At 49.3% G+C, this 17,255-nt stretch overlaps 1 protein-coding gene across 5 annotated transcripts in view; it reads right to left on the bottom strand.

The window, feature by feature from the left end:
• The window catches only part of SMOC1 (SPARC related modular calcium binding 1), a 156,277-nt gene that overhangs the window by 2,539 nt on the left and 136,483 nt on the right, over positions 1–17,255 (bottom strand). For 2 of the 5 annotated variants that reach the window (XM_017516502.2, XM_017516499.2), the window contains exons 11-12: positions 15,258–15,502; positions 6,219–8,340 (exon numbers count right to left, since the gene is read on the bottom strand). In XM_017516502.2, coding sequence (XP_017371991.1) covers positions 8,327–8,340; positions 15,258–15,502 — 259 coding nt within the window. In that variant the 3' untranslated portion in view covers positions 6,219–8,326. Of the gene's footprint in view, positions 1–6,218; positions 8,344–15,257; positions 15,503–17,255 lie in introns of those variants that run through there. The other 3 variants (XM_017516501.2, XM_017516497.2, XM_017516500.2) reach the window with 2 other exon arrangements.

Consider the following 17,255-nt stretch of genomic DNA (forward strand, 5'->3'; position numbering starts at 1 on the left):
GATATTGCATTTTGGCTTTTGCGTGTTGGTGCTTGCCTCCAGCATTCTGTGGGGTTTGGAGCCCAAATCTACTGTTTTTACCTGTCACAGAATCTTAAACAATTGACTGCCTCTCTGAGCCTCAGTTTCCCTAATCCAAAAACACAGCGTTGCAACAATTAAACAAGGTGAGGTGCTTTCCCTCATAGGATAACCCAAACTTTCATTCCTACAAGATTTGAATTATTGGCATGTTGCTCCATTTTCCATGGACCAGTACTTTTGGGTAAGGGAGTATGCGAAGGTACATCAGATGAATTCTTAAGTTGCAAGCCCAGTCCTTCATATTCTCATTTGCAATTTTCCCCAGGTAATTAGGACAATCACCTCACCCAGTTCATGAACACAAAATGACTAGGAGGAAGACTCTGCTTCTAATTCATCAGAACCAGAACTTTTCTTTGGGGGAAGCATTTCTCCATTGGTCATTGGGACTTCCAAACCTGCTGAGACCAAGCTATAGAAACAAAAAGTAAGATTCTTCAAGTGGGTCATTAGGCATAACAATGAAAGGGATCACCCATCTCTACCCCTTAGTCTCCAGAATTATGATCCCATCAATGGGTAGATATTGGCCCCAATTGCAGCATATACTGCATTCAGTATGATAGCATCTTAATATCACAAGGTATTGTCTTCTAGCTGGTGCTGTAATTGAGCCTAAATCAGGTGATTCCACCTTTGGGTAACAGGAAAAATGGAAAGACCAGTGACTCTGGTCGGACAATGTGAAAAATATCATTGCAATGGATAAAGCATTTGAAGTCCATAAATGGACATGCTAGCAGAAACATTATGGGCAAGAAAGGCAAATCCATACCCGGAATATGAGTCTATCCTCTGTGAGGACTGACTGCTACGTTTTCCATAATGACAATTGTCCAATGAAATCAATCTGACACCATATAACCTGCTGGCCTTCTTGGGAGAAATTGTCATGTCAGGGGCTTCTCAGTTGCTTCTGCTGTGAGCAAGTAATACACTCATCAGTGGCAGTAGCCAAATGGGTCTTGGTGAGAGGACAGTCATGCTGTTGAGTCCAAGTACAGCCTCCGTCCCTGCTGACATGCCATTTTGTTCACGGATCCACTGAACCAGCATCAGGGTGGCTAGAGAGAGCAGCCGACTAATATTAATGACAGTTGTAACTCATGACAGCATGAGTTATATTGAGAACATCTACCACCATGGTTGCTCTCTGATAGGCATTTGTGTGGGGCACTATGGGCCCCATTCCACACACAGAATTCCTAAATTCCTAATTTTTCTTGCCACCAATTAGTTTCAAGTCCTCAATGAGGCAGTCACCCATCATCTGCTGCATGAGTTGGTGTAGATCCATGATTCAGGCCCAAGTGGACAGTTCAATGTACAGCCTGAAGTTCTGCCCACTGGGAAGATTACCATCCACCACTGTTTTTGAGGGTCATCCGTGAGTAGCGCTATAGATGGCACTGTCCACTTCTGGCTGGTGCTGGCATACCGTGCAGAATTAGGTTCATGCTTTTTCCTCATTTATTCACTGGTCACAGGGAATTCCCCATGAAGTCAAAGTACGGTTGATGGAAAGGCAGCAAAGCTGTTACTTGGAGTTACCACAGGAGTTAAAACCACCTGTTTGTGCAGGTTACTTGTGCTTTCTTGACCTGACGGGGCTGTTTTCCCTATATACGTACCATTTTCATTTTGTAATGGAATATTTCCGAGCAAGTTCAGTTTTATAATTTAATGGATAAGGTACCCAGTTCTACATGGGTAGGTTAAGTCATATGTTATTTGGTGTTACTCCTTCCTTGCTTGTGTCCTGAAGAGTCCTAATGGGGTCCAGCATTTAACTAATGCTGCAATTTGGGCTTGGTCTATAGCCACATGGTTCCTGCAGCTATAGGAGAGGAGAGACTTCTTTAAAGTTTCCTGGGAGGAATTCCAGTTATTCCTGTGCATATTCACAGCTTTTAATTTGTCCTTTCCCCCTTGTATGTTCTCTAGGGTCATACAAAGAATCAGGTGATGCCATAAGTTTTGAAATCACTGCAATTGCCCTAGGAACGAACTATTAGAACCGCTTGATCTCCCAGCACATTGCCCTCCACTTTATTCTCTGCCCCATTCAGTGATAATGTGAGTATTCATCACGCCACCCTTTGCCATGGGTCCTATTTACCCTCATCAAGGAAGCTATCCTTGAGCTGCTCATGACCAACCCAAACCCAGAGTTCCGCTTTATGAGTTTCTTTCCTCCAGCGTCAGTTCTGTATCACTCAGAATCCCAATAGAAACACATGCGATAATTGAATTAGAATGGTCCAAAGGTGTGGACAGAAAATTGGAAATGCAGGGCTAGTGGCAGTGGGGCTATTACCACCCCTAGACCCAAGTGGCAGGAGAGGAGAGGTTTCAGGAACTGAGAAGGAGAGAGAATCAGGTAGATAGACCTCTTAGAGAGGAGTGATACTTTTCCGTCCAAAAACAGAGCCAGCCCAAGACAACCTTACAGGGAATAAACACCCTGTCCTCCCCCAACTCCCACTCTCCCATCTCCCATTAGATGCCTTGTCATGCACAATGGATTCCATGCATAGGAGTCAGTGCCCCAGGCAGCGCACACAGCTGGCGAAGAAGGGAGAATAACGGCTTAGAGAGGCAGGCAGGAGATTTCTGCATATCACATAGAGTTGTTGCAATGATTTTATAAGAAAGCAGGCTTAGCAAAGAGTTCATATATACAGTAAGAACTCCTCAGCAAAAAGACACTGAGGAGGCCCAGAGAGGTGAAGCCAATGGCTCAAGGACACACAGCTAGTTCATAGCAAAATGAGGCTGAGGACCCCTGTAGTAAGTGCTCTCTCCACTGGCCCTGCCTTTCCTGCCAGACTGTGTGGTTTTGCTGCTGATATTGATCTGTTCCTCCATCCTTAGCTTTCCTTTGGAAGTTATTGCTCCATAATGCAGCCCACATTATACATTTTTGAAATAGCATGTGCATCCCATCACACTATCTCTACCTCATTTCACTGCCTTATCAGGTATAGTTCATCATACCTTTTCTTAAACAACTCACTTTCTAGAATCTGACACCATGCACTACTCAACGTCTCAGTAGACACACTTCTTTCCATCATTTAATAGACTTTCCCATCTATATATGCTATATGCCTCTTTAAGTGCATAGCAAAGCAATGGCTATTAAGAATGCCGAATTAGGAGTTGAAAGAAGTGAATTCTAATTCTGGCTCCACCACAAGCTAAATGTTTGACCTAGAGAAGGCCACTTTGCCTATCTATTGAGATTTTAGATTTTTTCATGTGTAACCATTAGAAAAGGGGATTTTTTCAGGCTCCTCCCAGTGCCATGCTCACTGATGATGCAAAGAAGGAGGGGGATGACTGACAGATAGTGAGCTCCAGCTTTGTACTAGGCACTGTGCTGAGTACATTACCCTTCTTATCTCACTGCTATGTCACAGCAGTGAGAAAAACACCTTTCTGTTTTGAGCCTGGGAGGTTGGAGGGGTGTGCTTACTGCAGCTTATCCTGGTCTCTCCTGACTGAGGCTTCTGAGCAGTTGAGCAATGAGTCCATCATCGTGTGGAGAGACCACATCCAAGTATGCAGTGCCTGTGACCATCAAGTGTGTGAATTCTCAGGGTAGCCCTGCACTAGTAGACAGGCCTGGTCTGGGGTGCCACATACAGGAGGTTGACCAGTAGCTAGAGTCAGTGCTTTGGCTAGGAGGATACAGACAGAGCTTTCACAGAGTGCATGCTGACAGAGGAAAAAGGGGGCAGTGCAGAGTGTAAGGGGAGCAGGGGCTGCTTGGGTGAGAGGCTGGTTGAGGGTGTGTAGAGGAGTGTTTCAGTTCATCCATTTAACAGCTGTGAAGAGCACTTTGAGAGGTGCAGTGTCTGGAAAATGGATCAAACTTGAACTCATATGGCATACTAGATATGTGTGTAAATAAACTTATGGCATTAAAAAAAAAAGAGTTGGCCAGAGTGCCCCACCAAGACTTGACAAGAAATGACAAGGGAGACTTGTGCCCCATACATAGCACAGACGCTTGCAGGAGTAGGCAGGCAGGAACCAAGGTCATGGCCCTTTCCCTTATCAACTCATGAAAGGCACACAAGAGGAATGTTGGCTCAGGCCCTAGGGTTGAGAGCTTGATTCAGCAGTGCTGCATGAAAACATCAAGTTTCACCTATTTCCACCTGTGTAGTAGAAAAAGCCCCAATGCCACAGACCAGAAGGTCGGGGTGCCTGGAAGGTCTTCAGCCTCCTTGGTGGGCACGACTGTGGCCTTGCAGGTCATTCAGGAACTTGGGATTAAATGGCCAGATGAACAGCCTGGCGATCTAGGTTTTTTGTTTGGTTTTTGTTTTTGTTGTTTTTGTTTTAGTTTTGTTTTGTTGTTTTTATTTGTTATTTTTTGGTGTTTTGTTGTTGTTGTTGATCTACAAGGCGGTGTGTTCTTCCAGCTTCCCATCCCACTTGGACCCTTTTGGGGACCAGGAGTAAGGATGGGCCTGTTGGAGGAGGCAGACTTTCAGGCCTGGGACTCCTTCTTTGTTGGCATCACAGCGGCCCTGTAAAGATGCCTGGCCCCAGTGGGAATTACTTCTCAGCATCCTGACTAAAAATATCCCTAGTCTTACCCGCCCCACAGAGGCTGCGCATTGCTCAGGAATCTGCAGGTGGAGGAAGAAACAGGATAGCTCTATCTTGCACTTTTCCTTGCCTCTTGGTCCTACTGTCCTTGGTGAACACAGGGAAGGCAGAAGGGGGCTGCAGCTTGCCCCACAGTCAAGTGTGAGCTCAGACCTCCCTCTTCCCATGCCAGACTGGGGGCTCTCTGCTGGAGGCAAGGTCAACCCTAAACCTCCTGGTGAAGTCCTGCAGGGACAAATGCCTGCCTTATTTCTCTTCCCCAAATCCCAGAAGCCTATTCAGGCCTCAGCAAAGTGGTGGCTTTTAATAAGAACCTTAACTGCTCTTTTGCACTCACTGCTGGTTGGAACTTCCACCAGGGCCCAAGCTGGACAGGTAGGAGGCAGCTGCAGTTCTAATGCTTCAAGTAAGGCAGCGAGGAGTGAGCTGAACTCCAGGTCTGGAGTCAGAAAATCTAAGGATGACTCCTGCTCTGCCCTTTCAGCTGGGTTGCCCCAGCAAGTCACTGAACTCTTGAGTCTGAGTCCACACTTGGGAAATAGAACAGTGATGCCTGTGTCACTGGGTTGTGGTATTCCATACATATGACAGGGCCTGTATATGCAGCAGCCAGTGCCTGGCACGTGGTAAGCATGCAGTGAACCACCTGTCCTCTCTTCTGAGCTTTGAGGAAGGACCAGCCCTGGATGAGGAGGGGCCTGTGTGACCATATTCTAGGACGTAGACCTTGTCCCAGGAAAGCTTAGCTGGAGAAAATGCTGGAGGAGAGTTTTACAAGAGGAATTCTCTTCTGTTCACCTGCAAAGGTGAGGGGGCAGAGTGTGGCACAAGGAATCTGGAGAAGGTTCTCAAGGGGGTGGTTGAGGAGGTCATTTCCAGGGACAGCTGTGTGTGCAGAGAGGAAAAAAGGAAAAGAGGCTGGTCGTGCTAGAGAAACCCCAGAACCTCTATCCCTGCTGCTACTCCTCGTCCGGGAGTTCTCCAGCTCTGCAAACCAGACCTGCAGCCTCAGCCAGAGTACACACCCCACACAACTGGGGCACAGACTGAAAATCCCCACTAGAGTCTGCTCCCCACCTATGGCTACATCTCAGCCTGACGTCTGGTCATCTGGATGGCAGCAATGTATGCACTTTCAACAGCCTGAAGCCGTGGAATAGGCTCCTCCCCCAGCCCTGTCCCCAAAGCTCTGTCAGCAACATTCCCGATGTTCCAGTGAGAGGAAGGGAGTGGCAATCGGGGAGGGGCATCCGGTGGGGCAGATGCGTGGGTGGAGGTAAGAGGAAGAATTACAGAGAGTGCACTAACACTGTGAGCAAGGGGTCCCCTCTCTAAGTGCAGTACCACCCAGTGACCACGTCCAGGACCCCTGCTCAGTTCATCATTGGCAGCACCTCAGATATCCTTGGATGGAAGTGGAGGGACCCCAGGCCAGGGAAACGAACTAAGCTTTCTAGGAAATCAAGCCTTTTCATTAGAGGAAACCACCCAAAGAAAGAGGCAACAGCCACCAAGCTTTACCCATTTTTATTTTTTATAAAACAAGCTACAAATAGTCTCCCTCTCTCCTTCACAAAGGAAAACCACACAACATTGCCTACACACATGAACCTGTGGGAGACAAGAAGCCTGGGAGATCGTGTAGGTCCCGAACATCTACAGGCAGGCGCTGTCTCCAGGTGCGCATGCTTCCTCCAGGCCTGAAAGTGGGGCCAGAGTCTCCTGCAACGCCCATCCAACTCCAGCACGTTGAGTTCTCTCACTGGAGCTAACGGGAGGAGGCTTCCTCTCCACCTTGCCACGTCGGAGCGGGGCCCCCTGTCATTCCTGAAACAAACTCTAGGACTTTCTCCAGGATAGCAGGGACCTCCTCCAGCCCGAGACTCCATCAGAGTATGTCCTGAAAAGGCTGTGCTCCTCCCACAGGGGCAGTGCCTGTGGTGCCAATGCCTTCCAGACCCGGAACAGGATACACAGTCTGCCAAGGTGGAGGCACTTAAGGGGATGCTGGGATGGAATACAAGATGAGGCCAGATTTGCAAGGGTGAACCGGTAAGGGCACCAGTCCAGGGCTACCTGACCTCCCTCACTGCCACCAAATCTGCTTATGGGAAGAGGCGCTAAGGGCCACTTGCTGCTCTGTCTGAGGGCCACTTGAATGGGCACAGCACCTGGGCAGAGGAAGCTGTGCCTCGAACCCGAAGGCCGGGCAACCCACACTGGAGTCCTGGGAAGACGCCTTTGATGCCTGTGGAAAGCTGGGCGGGGATTTCCCCGTAGCTGGGTTATCACTCCTGCCCTTCTGGGGGAGGCAGAGTAGGAAACCCAACATCAGTTTTACTTCTGGAATTAGCTTAAAGCCTGGAAACCCATAAGAAAACTTGAGGGAACAGGAAGAATGTCGGTATTGGGTTTAAAATAAAAAACAATGAAACAACTATAATGTTACCAACAGGGTAACTCTGACTGACACCTCCCCCAACCCACCCACCCGGCCTGTGAGGGCCACCAGGACAGCGGGAGATGGAGGAGAGGAGAGATCACACCTGGTTCTGCCCCCAGTGCTGAGACAGCTGCGTCTCTGGGAGCCTCACTGGTAGGTTTGCAGGGAGGTGAAGTTCCCGTTGGCGCTGCACGCCTCATGCAGGCTTTCTGTCCTGTCCTCTCCCCTGCTTAGATATTAAACACCTGCTTTTTAAAAGGCCCTGCTGTGTGTCTTTCTCTTCTTTGCCTCCCCTCTCATGCTTTATACAGAGTCGATGCATGGATGAAAACGTTTCGAGTTATGTAATGCAAATCCTTTGTGGATAACTTGCTCAGAGGGTCACTAAGATACTGGTACAACCACCAACGCTGGGTCCTCTGGGGGTCTGGAGAGCAGGAACACATGGACCCTGTGAGAGCTGGTACCTGTGAGGCTTTCATGAGATCTGGACTCCCTTCCTCTCCAAGGGCACTTTCATCTCTCCTCAGCCCGACCTCACTGCGCAAGGCCAAGGGCCAAGTGACTTGTCAATTTTGACAACTAATGGTATGCGGCGATGCAATCCTCCCACTAGAAAAGAACTCATGGAGTCCGCAGTACAATTGCAGGACTCCCCTCTCTTTATACACAAGGGTCAGTCTCCAAACAGAAGTTTAGTAGGCCCCGGATGGAGTCCTGGGTTTCAGAAAGCTGGACTATGTGTCCAGGGCGCCTTCCAGCCACAGCAGGGAGAGGGAGAGAAATAAACAGCAATGCCAACGCCTGTACAAAAGAACTATACAATTTACATATATATTTATATACAGCATATAAATCTCTTCTCAGCCTCAACAACACCCTCCCCCACCCCCCACAGAACCCCCTAAAAGTTGTCAGTAGCAGTTCCAAAAACTTACAATAAGAGAGAGAATAAAGTCTTTCCCTTTACTTTCCCCACTGTGGTATTAGATATTGGTGTTTTAAAATGAAACAAAAAACAAAACACGCAAATAAGAGTTATTAAAAGTGCAAACATGGTGGGCACCACTTATGTTACATGGGATGTGGCCGGGCCATGGGCAACGCTGAAGGTTAGGTGTCTGGTGGTCCATTCTGTCTCCTGGACTCTGCACCTGCCTTTAGGTTTTCTGCTCCTTAGACAAGGCGTCCTACTGAGAAGAGGAAGGAGAATGCAAAAAAAAAAAAAAAGAAAGAAAAGAAAAGTTGGGGGAGATATAAGCAAGAAGTTAGAGCTAGGTTTGTGAGAGATCCAACTATATCCATCAATTTCCCCACCAGGGCAGCCTTTTCCACCTGCTGCAGCTATGAGGCTAGGTGGGGCACAGGTCGCCAGGACTTGCAGATGAGCGTGTTTTACCAGCCTGTCCTTTGCCACTACGAGGCACCACCACAACAACCGAAATAAATCTGGCATTGGAGAGAACGAGGCTTTGCCTAGGAAGCGTGGGTTGCAGGGTGTGCACTCTGTTCAAATCACGCTACTCTCACATGCCAGCCTTTCAACCTGGGCAGGGGTGGAAATGGCAGGGGTGTGCTTACAGGTGGGGATGGCAGAATCTCCTGGGCACTAACCCAATATTTCTCTCATGTCCTCAGCAAACAACTTGAAAATGGGAGCCTAAGTTACCTGGCCAATCCCTTCACCCCTGCTGCGCTACCAAAGCCTCATGACGGGGTTCACAGAGGAAACAGGGGAGCCCAGAAAGGGCCAACTTACTGAATGGGTTTGTGCCTGCTCATTTTCCCTGGGGAAACTGCCAAGGCTACCACCTGCAACAAACCAGGAACATGTGACACCAAGGGCCTTGACCCCGAGAACTGGCACCTTCTCCCATATCCTGGGTCCCTGTCCCCTCTGACCCCCAGAATAAAGAGCAGAGTTGGGAAAGAGCAAAGAGGTGGTGTGGCTCTGCTTTCTGCTCTGTGGGCATCTATGGACCCAGGTGAACTTATTACTGGCCAATGCCTTTACACAAAGTTCCTTTTCCATAAGGCTGGCTCCTGCTGGGCACCTCCTTGCAATCCCTCAGCTGTCCACTAAGAAGCGCTCTGGTGCTGATGCACATGTGCAGAACCGTCCCAGGTCTTGATTTTCCAAGTCACAGAATGTCAGAGTAGAAGGAATCCAGCAGCGGCTCAGAGCAGATGAGCGACTTACACAAAGTCCAGGCTCATTCTGCTGACACCCACGTCTCCCCACGAGGGTCCGAGCCATTGTGGAAACTGCCATGCCTGCTCCAGCAGGACCTGGTCTCCTGAAAAGGAGCAGGGAGCTGGGAGCAAGCACATTAAGAGCTGAGCCTGCCCTGGGATGCTTAGGGCCACGTGACTCTGTGCATGCTCCTGAACCTCTCTGGGTCAGTCTACAGCCTGGGAGCTAGAACCACAGCTGCACTGCTCCTGCTCTGCCTCCTTCACAGAATTGCCTTGAGGATCCACTGAATTCATGGAGGAAGAGAAAGGGATTTGAGGAGTGCACAGTGCTGCAGAATCCAAGCCCAGCTCCATGTCCCCTGGGTTATGCCAATATTCTTTATCACTGGAGAAAGAGAGACAGGACATGGGGTGGACTGGGCAGGGGGTGGATATCGGTTTACCTTATTTTACAGAGGAGGACATGAACTCTGAAAGAGAGTGACAGGCCCAAGGCAGGCAGGTGGGAAGTGGCAGAGCCAGGCTGCTGACTTCAAATCCCACCTTTCCTCCATTCCCTCCAGAGCCACTTCTCTCCATGCCAAGTAGAAATGTCAGCACATCAAAAAAGGAGGCACACAGCAGTCCTGCCCACCAAGCTGAGAGGTACGAAGTGAAATGGACAGCCAGCCAAAACCAGCTCTCTTTCACAGAGGCTTATGTGCTAATCCTGTTACCTAAGTCCGATCACTTAATACTCAGAGCGACTTTATTTGAAAATGATAAAATTATCTCCATCTTAGGATGATGAAACTGAGGCTTGGAGATGTCAGATAACCCACCCAGGATGGCACAGCTTCCATGTGGCAAAGCGAATTCCGACCCAGCTAGCTGCCTCCAGTATCATGCTCCAAGCTGCCAGGGAGGACTGGGGAGAAGAAGGCTGAGCCCCAGGCAGGTGACATCCTCAGACAAGGCAAAAGAAGAGCTGGTAGCTCTGAGAAATGAAGGCACTAGACCCCACCCCACCTGCCTCACAGGATGGTGACAATGATCCCAGTGAAGGTGCTTTATAAATTGGGAAAGTTAAGAAAGAGGCATGTTATGCAGAGAATTCAGCTCTCCAGGGAGGAGTCTGGCTGGTAAAATATCTGTGTTCAAGTGCTGTTTCCAAAAATTCAGTCCCTTGGACCCAAAACTCGGCTGGTCCCCAAGCGCTGCATCCTTCCCCCAGCTGGCTTCTGCCCCCACCTAGCATGCAAGCCCCTTGCAACCCACCAGGGGGCACTGCACGACACCGGATGGAGGACCAACGCATAGGCTCTGCTCCCGAGCCGCCGCACACCATCCACCCCAGGGGTTTTTCTGCCGCCCCGCAGACCAGAGGGATGGAGGAGGCAATTCTCAAAGTCACGCCTTCAGCCCCTGGACATGTTCCTCTACTGCTACCAATTTCTTTTGTGCCTTCACTGTGTACCAGGTACCATGCTAAATTCTCCACACACATTATCTGGTTAAATCCTCACCAAATCATTGAGGTAGGTACTATCTTTTCCACTTTGCAAATGGGGAAATGGAGGCTTAGAGAGTTTAGGTAACTTGCCAAGGGTTACAGACCCGGCAGGTGGCAGAGCTGGGATTAAAATCAAGCCAGGCCCATCTGACCTCAGGGCCTCTGCTCTTTCTCCAGCCCCCACTTGTGCCTGATCATGGTCTCCCAGGCTGCTCCTGGGCCTCCCAACAGTGGAATGGCAACCCACAGGCACTGCCTGCCTGGAAAGTGTGGGCTTCCCAGCTCAGGTTGCTGGTGGCACCCTCACCCCCTGCAACACCTTCTACTCCTGCTCACACTGCCCTCAGGCTGGTCTGCCCCCCTCCCAACTTCCCCGGACTCCCCACTGGCCACTCTCTTGGCTTCCCCAGGCAAGCAACACTGGCCTGCTCACACAAGGCAACATCTTCAAACGTTCTGGGGTCCTTCTTATGGAGGGGACAGCAGTCTGGCCCAGGAATCCTGAGGCTGGGCCAAGCGCCAGCAGTGGTGGTACCTCACATGTACCATTGAGCAAATTGCTACCCCTCTCTAGGCCAGTCTTGACCCCTAGATTGCAAAGTGGACTAGAGGACCCAAGGAGCCTTCTAGCTCTGGACTGCATGGGTCTATTGCAGTGTGTCCTGTGGTGTGTATTGAAAGGGAGAGTGGGGACAGAGGAATCCTTTCTGCCTCTCCATAGGCTTTAAGTCTACTCAGCCTCCACTTCACCCCATCCCATTGATCGATCCTATATATTCTCAGTGTTCTACTCTCCCTCACTCCATCACGCACATACGCAGACACACGCACATACACAGACATACGCACAATGCATGCGCACGTACGTATAGATATGCACACACAGCCATACTTAAAGACACATTTGTAGCCCATGTACAGACACAGACATGTACACTCAGACCTACCCAGAGAGACATGCACAAACAGACACGTGCATATACATGCAGAGACATGTCACAGACACGGGCTCTCTGGGTAGACTTTCAACCAGGCAATGTGTTCAGGGGTCAACAGTAATTCCAAAGCTCTCCGGTCTTTATAGTCCTACCTTTGAGGTGGGGGCTTCAAGAGGGTGTATTGGGCTAAGAAGAATGACAGTTGCATTCCAAAGCACCCTAGGGGCCTCTGTAGGCAAAGCTTTGAGGATAACTGAAACTAACACTTGTTCCTAGCTGAGCCTGGGTTGAGAAGGAACATCCAGATGACCAGTGATCTCTAAATGCTACAATCCAGTTCACAGTTTTCTCTGGATGCTTCTGTCAGCTCCTATGTGTCAGCTGAGACTGACAGACACCTGGCGCCTGGAAAGGCTTCAGAGGGAGGCTAGGAGGGCTCCCTGAGCTCGGTGGACTTGAGGTCACCACACTCAGCCATTGTTTGACTTCTGTGTGCTGTGCAGACCAGGACTAGCAGCCCGGGAAGGGGGCAGAAAGCAGGGTCAGAACAGAGCATCGTCGCTCAGCCCAGGAGTGCTCCTGGTATGCCTGGGGTCTACAGGAACACTGGATAGTCTCTTCCCGATATTGGCCATCTGCTGTGCTCTGCAAAAGGACCACAAATTCCAAGTGTGTCAGAGCATAATGTCACCAGAAGGGGCAACCCCTTCATCCATTCATTCCTTCACTTATTCATTCATTTCACAAGGACTTAATGAACTACTAGGTGCCATGTACTGTGCTAGAGGTTAGAAACTGAGAGAGAGAGGTAACTGGAAGAGTAAAGTGCAATGCAGTGTGACAAGTGCTACTGAGAGAGGCAATCATCTTACGAAGAACGCTAATATTAAACTGAGTTATTTCAATGTCTCAGGCACTATGGGAAATGCTTTCACTCACTGCCTTATTTAATCAGCACAACAGTCCTATGAGATAGACTCTAGCATTATTCCCATTAGACAGATGAAGAAACTGAAATGCAGAGTGGGTCAGTCATTTGTACTGAACTGAAATCCAAAATGCTCCCAAATCCAAAACCTTTTGAGCATGATGCTCAAAAGACATGCTCACTGGAGCACATCGGATTTCAGATTTTGTGGGTTTGGGATGCTCAACCAGAACGTGTAATGTAAATATTACAAAATCTGGAAAAGTTCCAAATACTTCTGGTCCCAAGCATTTCGGATAAGGGACACTCAAGCTGCACGTGGTGAAAGAGCAAGGCCAGGCAGAGGCAGGGTTTGAACCATGACATTACTGAGTCCTGGAGACTCAGAGTACCATGGGAACAGAGAAGCATCCTCATCAGACAGGCATGCCCGGAGTGATGAAGTCACACAGCAGTAAGCCTCAGAACCAAGGCCACAAACAGCCATGGAGGGCGCGGGTCCCAAGCCCAGGTTCCTATGGGAACCCATCCATTTCCCATGCTACTCTTTGGGTTTACACTGACAACTGAGGAAGAATGAAAAGGCCTTTTTGTCTTCTTCTGCTAAACTCTCTCCCTGGGTAATCTCATCTTTTCCAAAACTTTCATTTCAAATAAGTCAGCATCACCCAAATCTGCATCTTCAGACCCTTCGCCTGCATTACAGAGCCACTCATCCTTCACGTGCATCCAACTCAACATGTCCAAACCATACTTGGGTCTCCCCCAACCCTCTACGCCTAACCTGCTCTTCCTTCCATGTTATGCATCTCAGTGAGCAGACCTGCCTCCAGCAGCACAAACTCACCTTTGCCCCATACCCAACTTGATCTCCAATCACCCATTTCTCTCCATCCCCCTCATGCTGCTGTGTTTTCATAACCTGGCCCCCCATCGCTCTAGCCTGGACTGTGCCATGCCTCCTACTGGGTGACCCTGCGTTGCTCATTTCCAATCCATGTCCCGCCCTGCAGCCAGAATACTTTTTAAAGAAAAACTGATACTATCAATTCTGATTGAACCCCTTCAGCAGCTTTCCACTACCCTCATAAAGTCTAAACTCTTTCACTTGAATTTAAAAACTCTCCAACTTCACCTTGCCTCTTGTCACCACCCCGGCTCTTCCTATCACTGTTAAAATATTCATTTCAGTCACATATACATCCTTCAGCTCATTGAAAACTGTTTCCTCGCCTCCAGAGCTTCACTCCTCGTCTGCCTCAGCTTAGAACCCTCTTAGTCTCCTGACCCGTCTGCTTGGCCACCTCCTACTCATGTTTCCAGTATTGGGTTAGACCATGGGTTGGCAAATTTATCTGCAAGAGACTAGATAGTAAATATTTTAGGCTTTGTAGGCCAGGTACAGTCCCTGTTATATATTCTTCTTTCGTAAAAATCTTACAGATCTTTACAAATGCAAAACACATTCTTAGTTCACGGGCTGTACAAAAGGCTGCAGACTGGATGGAGCATTCAGGCCTTTGCTTGCTGAGCCCTGGTTTAGGCATCACTTCCTTCACAAAGGTTTCCAGGGCTGCCTGCTCCTTAGTGTCTTGGGTGTCCCTATATATGTTGCTACAATGCTCTGCACTTGCTCTACTGTGACAGAGATGATCAGCTGTTTGCCAGAATTCACGCTGCCCTCTTCCTGGTTCCCTTCCCTAGTGACTGAGTTCTGGCCAGTGAATTAGGAGCAGGAATGTGTATCATTTCCAGGGCTGGCCCATATAACCCAGCATTCTTAGTGACGAGTTCTGGCCAGTGAAATACCAGTGGAATGAGTGTCATTTCCAGTGAAATACCAGCAGGAATGAGGGTCATTTCCAGTGAAATACCAGCAAGAATGAGGGTCATTTCCAGTGAAATACCAGCAAGAATGAGGGTCATTTCCAGTGAAATACCAGTGAGAATAAGGGTCATTTCCAGTGAAATACCAGTAAGAATGAGGCTCATTTCCAGGACTGGCCCATAAAACTCCCTCACATGTACTGCTTCATGTCTACTCCATCTGGTTGACTGAGGCTGGAGATGACCCCCAGAGTAACCTTGGAAACCATATGATGAAGATGGGTCACTCTCAACCTGGATCCCAGAGTGACTACAGAGAGCAATCCCTGCCCCTACTCCTTCCCCTACACACACACACACACACACACCCTATAACATGTGACCATGCTGAACTATTACACGCACTAGACAAAAGTTTTCCACTGTGTTGAGCCATGATGCATGGGTCTACTTGTGACGGTAGCCTGGCCCACCCTAGCACACTCTCACAGCACTTACCACGGCGTATGTGAGTGCTTATTTAAGCTCTGTCTCTTGTGCAAGGATAGGGACCTTATCAGTCAATTCCACCACTGTCTCAAACATCTTGCATGAAGCATAGCACACTCCCAGCAAATAACTGTTGAATAGATGAGTAGCTAGGATCTCAAGTATCAGAGAGCCCTTGGTCCCATGCCTGGGTGGGAGCAAGTATTGAAAGGCCAGGAGCACAGGGAGAGGACTCACCTTCTTTGCTAACGCCCAGGCAGCCCTTCAGCTCAGGCAGTGAGATGACCTTGTCCTTGTTCAGGTCACAGTAGTCGGTGAAACGCCGGGCACATTTCTTGGGCTTGGCTTTCTTCTTCACATAGCGCTTGAAGGGCTTCATCTCCCGCTTGTTAATGTCATTGCTGCTATTGCTGTCCAGCTGGCTGAAATACCAATGCACCACTCGCTCCTCCAAGGTGTGGCTAGGGTCTGGCTCTGAGAACCTGGGCCATTGACAAACACCCCCACCCCAGAGAACACCACTCAGGATCTTGCAGGAACCATCAGCTCTGCCATGACTACTTCACAGAAGGTCAGGTAGAAACGGCTCCTCCAAGCCAAAGTCCACCCAGAGTGGCTTGGCCTGTGGCAGCATCAAGCCATCTCTGACTCAAATCCCAAGAATGGGCAATTCTTTTCTCGTGGCTCCCCAAGTGGATCCTTATTACATGAACATGCCTCGCCCTCTAACAGAGCCGGAAATGTTTTTGTACATGATGGATGCTCAAGACAAACTGACTTGATCTAATTCACTGAATAAACCAGAGCTGGAATCCAAATGGTCCTTCCCCTGGCCTAGCACTTACTGCAGACAAGCTGCTCATCACAGGTAAGCATGTGCCCTGGGATGTACATGACTCTGGGGAAGGTGCTCTGAGTATCCACCGCACACCCAGTGCCAGTCCGGGCCCTGGAGGGTGCACCCCTGGCCAAAGTGGCTCACTGTCTCTATGAGACAGAGCCACAAAGGTGAGAACAGTCATGACAACTGAATGTGGAGTGTGGGGTTCCCATGGTCCGTCACTGCTGGACACCAGGGCAGCAGGAATTGAGAGAAGAGGGCAAGTGGGACAGACACAAACAGAAGCTCTAAAACTGGAAAAGCCTGGACCGCCTGGGGATGAGTCTCTCCAGCCTGAGGTTTTAGTCAGGAGGTCTGGGGTGGGCCCAGGAAACCACCTATTCACCAACACCGCCAGGTGATTCTGCTCAGAAACACTGGACTAGAGTCACCAAGAACATTTCCTAGAGTCCAGAGGCGGTCACAACCATGTCTACCACAGCTCCCCATCAAGTTACAAGACCGACGTTTCCGTGTATGCAGTGGCCTACCCATCGATGTTATGTGCTTAGCTGTGTCCTATTTTCTCCCAAAAAGGAGTCAGGGTGATAACTATGATTTACAACTTTTTAAGCCAATAATGGGTTTATTATAGAGGGACTGACTGGATCACTACCAGGAGAATGGAACCCCACGAACCCCACGCTCCTTTTCCCGGGGCTGGGCACTGAGTGAATGTGATCGAGGCCCTTGTGCACTTCCCCTGGGGAAATTGAATAAGGTTGAGGTTGGAAGTCCCACATTCACATCCTCAGTGTCCAGGACACTGGGACAGAGTGTGTGATACCAGAGGTCAGAAGCGGGGCAGAGGGCTCACTGTTCCACAGGGATCCTAGACCAGGGTTCAAGGCCCTTCTGCACATTCTGAAGCTGCTCCTGGTGGGAAAACTACTCAAAGCACTTGCCATGCCACCCTGTCTTCTCTGGGGTTTGCGAGGTTTCCAGAAAGGAGATCATCTCTGACCCTTCCCCTATGAACAAGTCTGCAAACTCCCTCCTCTTCCACCCATCCCAAGTAACCTCCAAATTCAGGTAAAAAGAAGCTACATTATGAGGGGAAAAAAAGCCAGTCATCCATCCCTGTTAGATGCCTATTCCTAATTAGGTGAATTTCAGTCTTGGGCAGGTACTCCGGGCATCCTGGACTGATTCCAGGAGGATGCAATTAGTGGATCTGCCAGGGGGACCTCATCCTGACAGCTTTAACTCAGAAAGTACCTGGCAGAAGGTGTGAGGAGCTGTGGAGAGCTGCCAGCTGCCTCTAACTCTTCGGAGAGCTGCTTAGTCTGTCATGGAAACCAGGCTCAGGAGGTCTTTGAAACAGGCATGAAGTTATTCACTGCAGAACTCAGATT

Source organism: Cebus imitator, unplaced genomic scaffold (genome assembly GCF_001604975.1).
Source record: "Cebus imitator isolate Cc_AM_T3 unplaced genomic scaffold, Cebus_imitator-1.0 Scaffold590, whole genome shotgun sequence".
NCBI lineage: Eukaryota > Metazoa > Chordata > Mammalia > Primates > Cebidae > Cebus > Cebus imitator.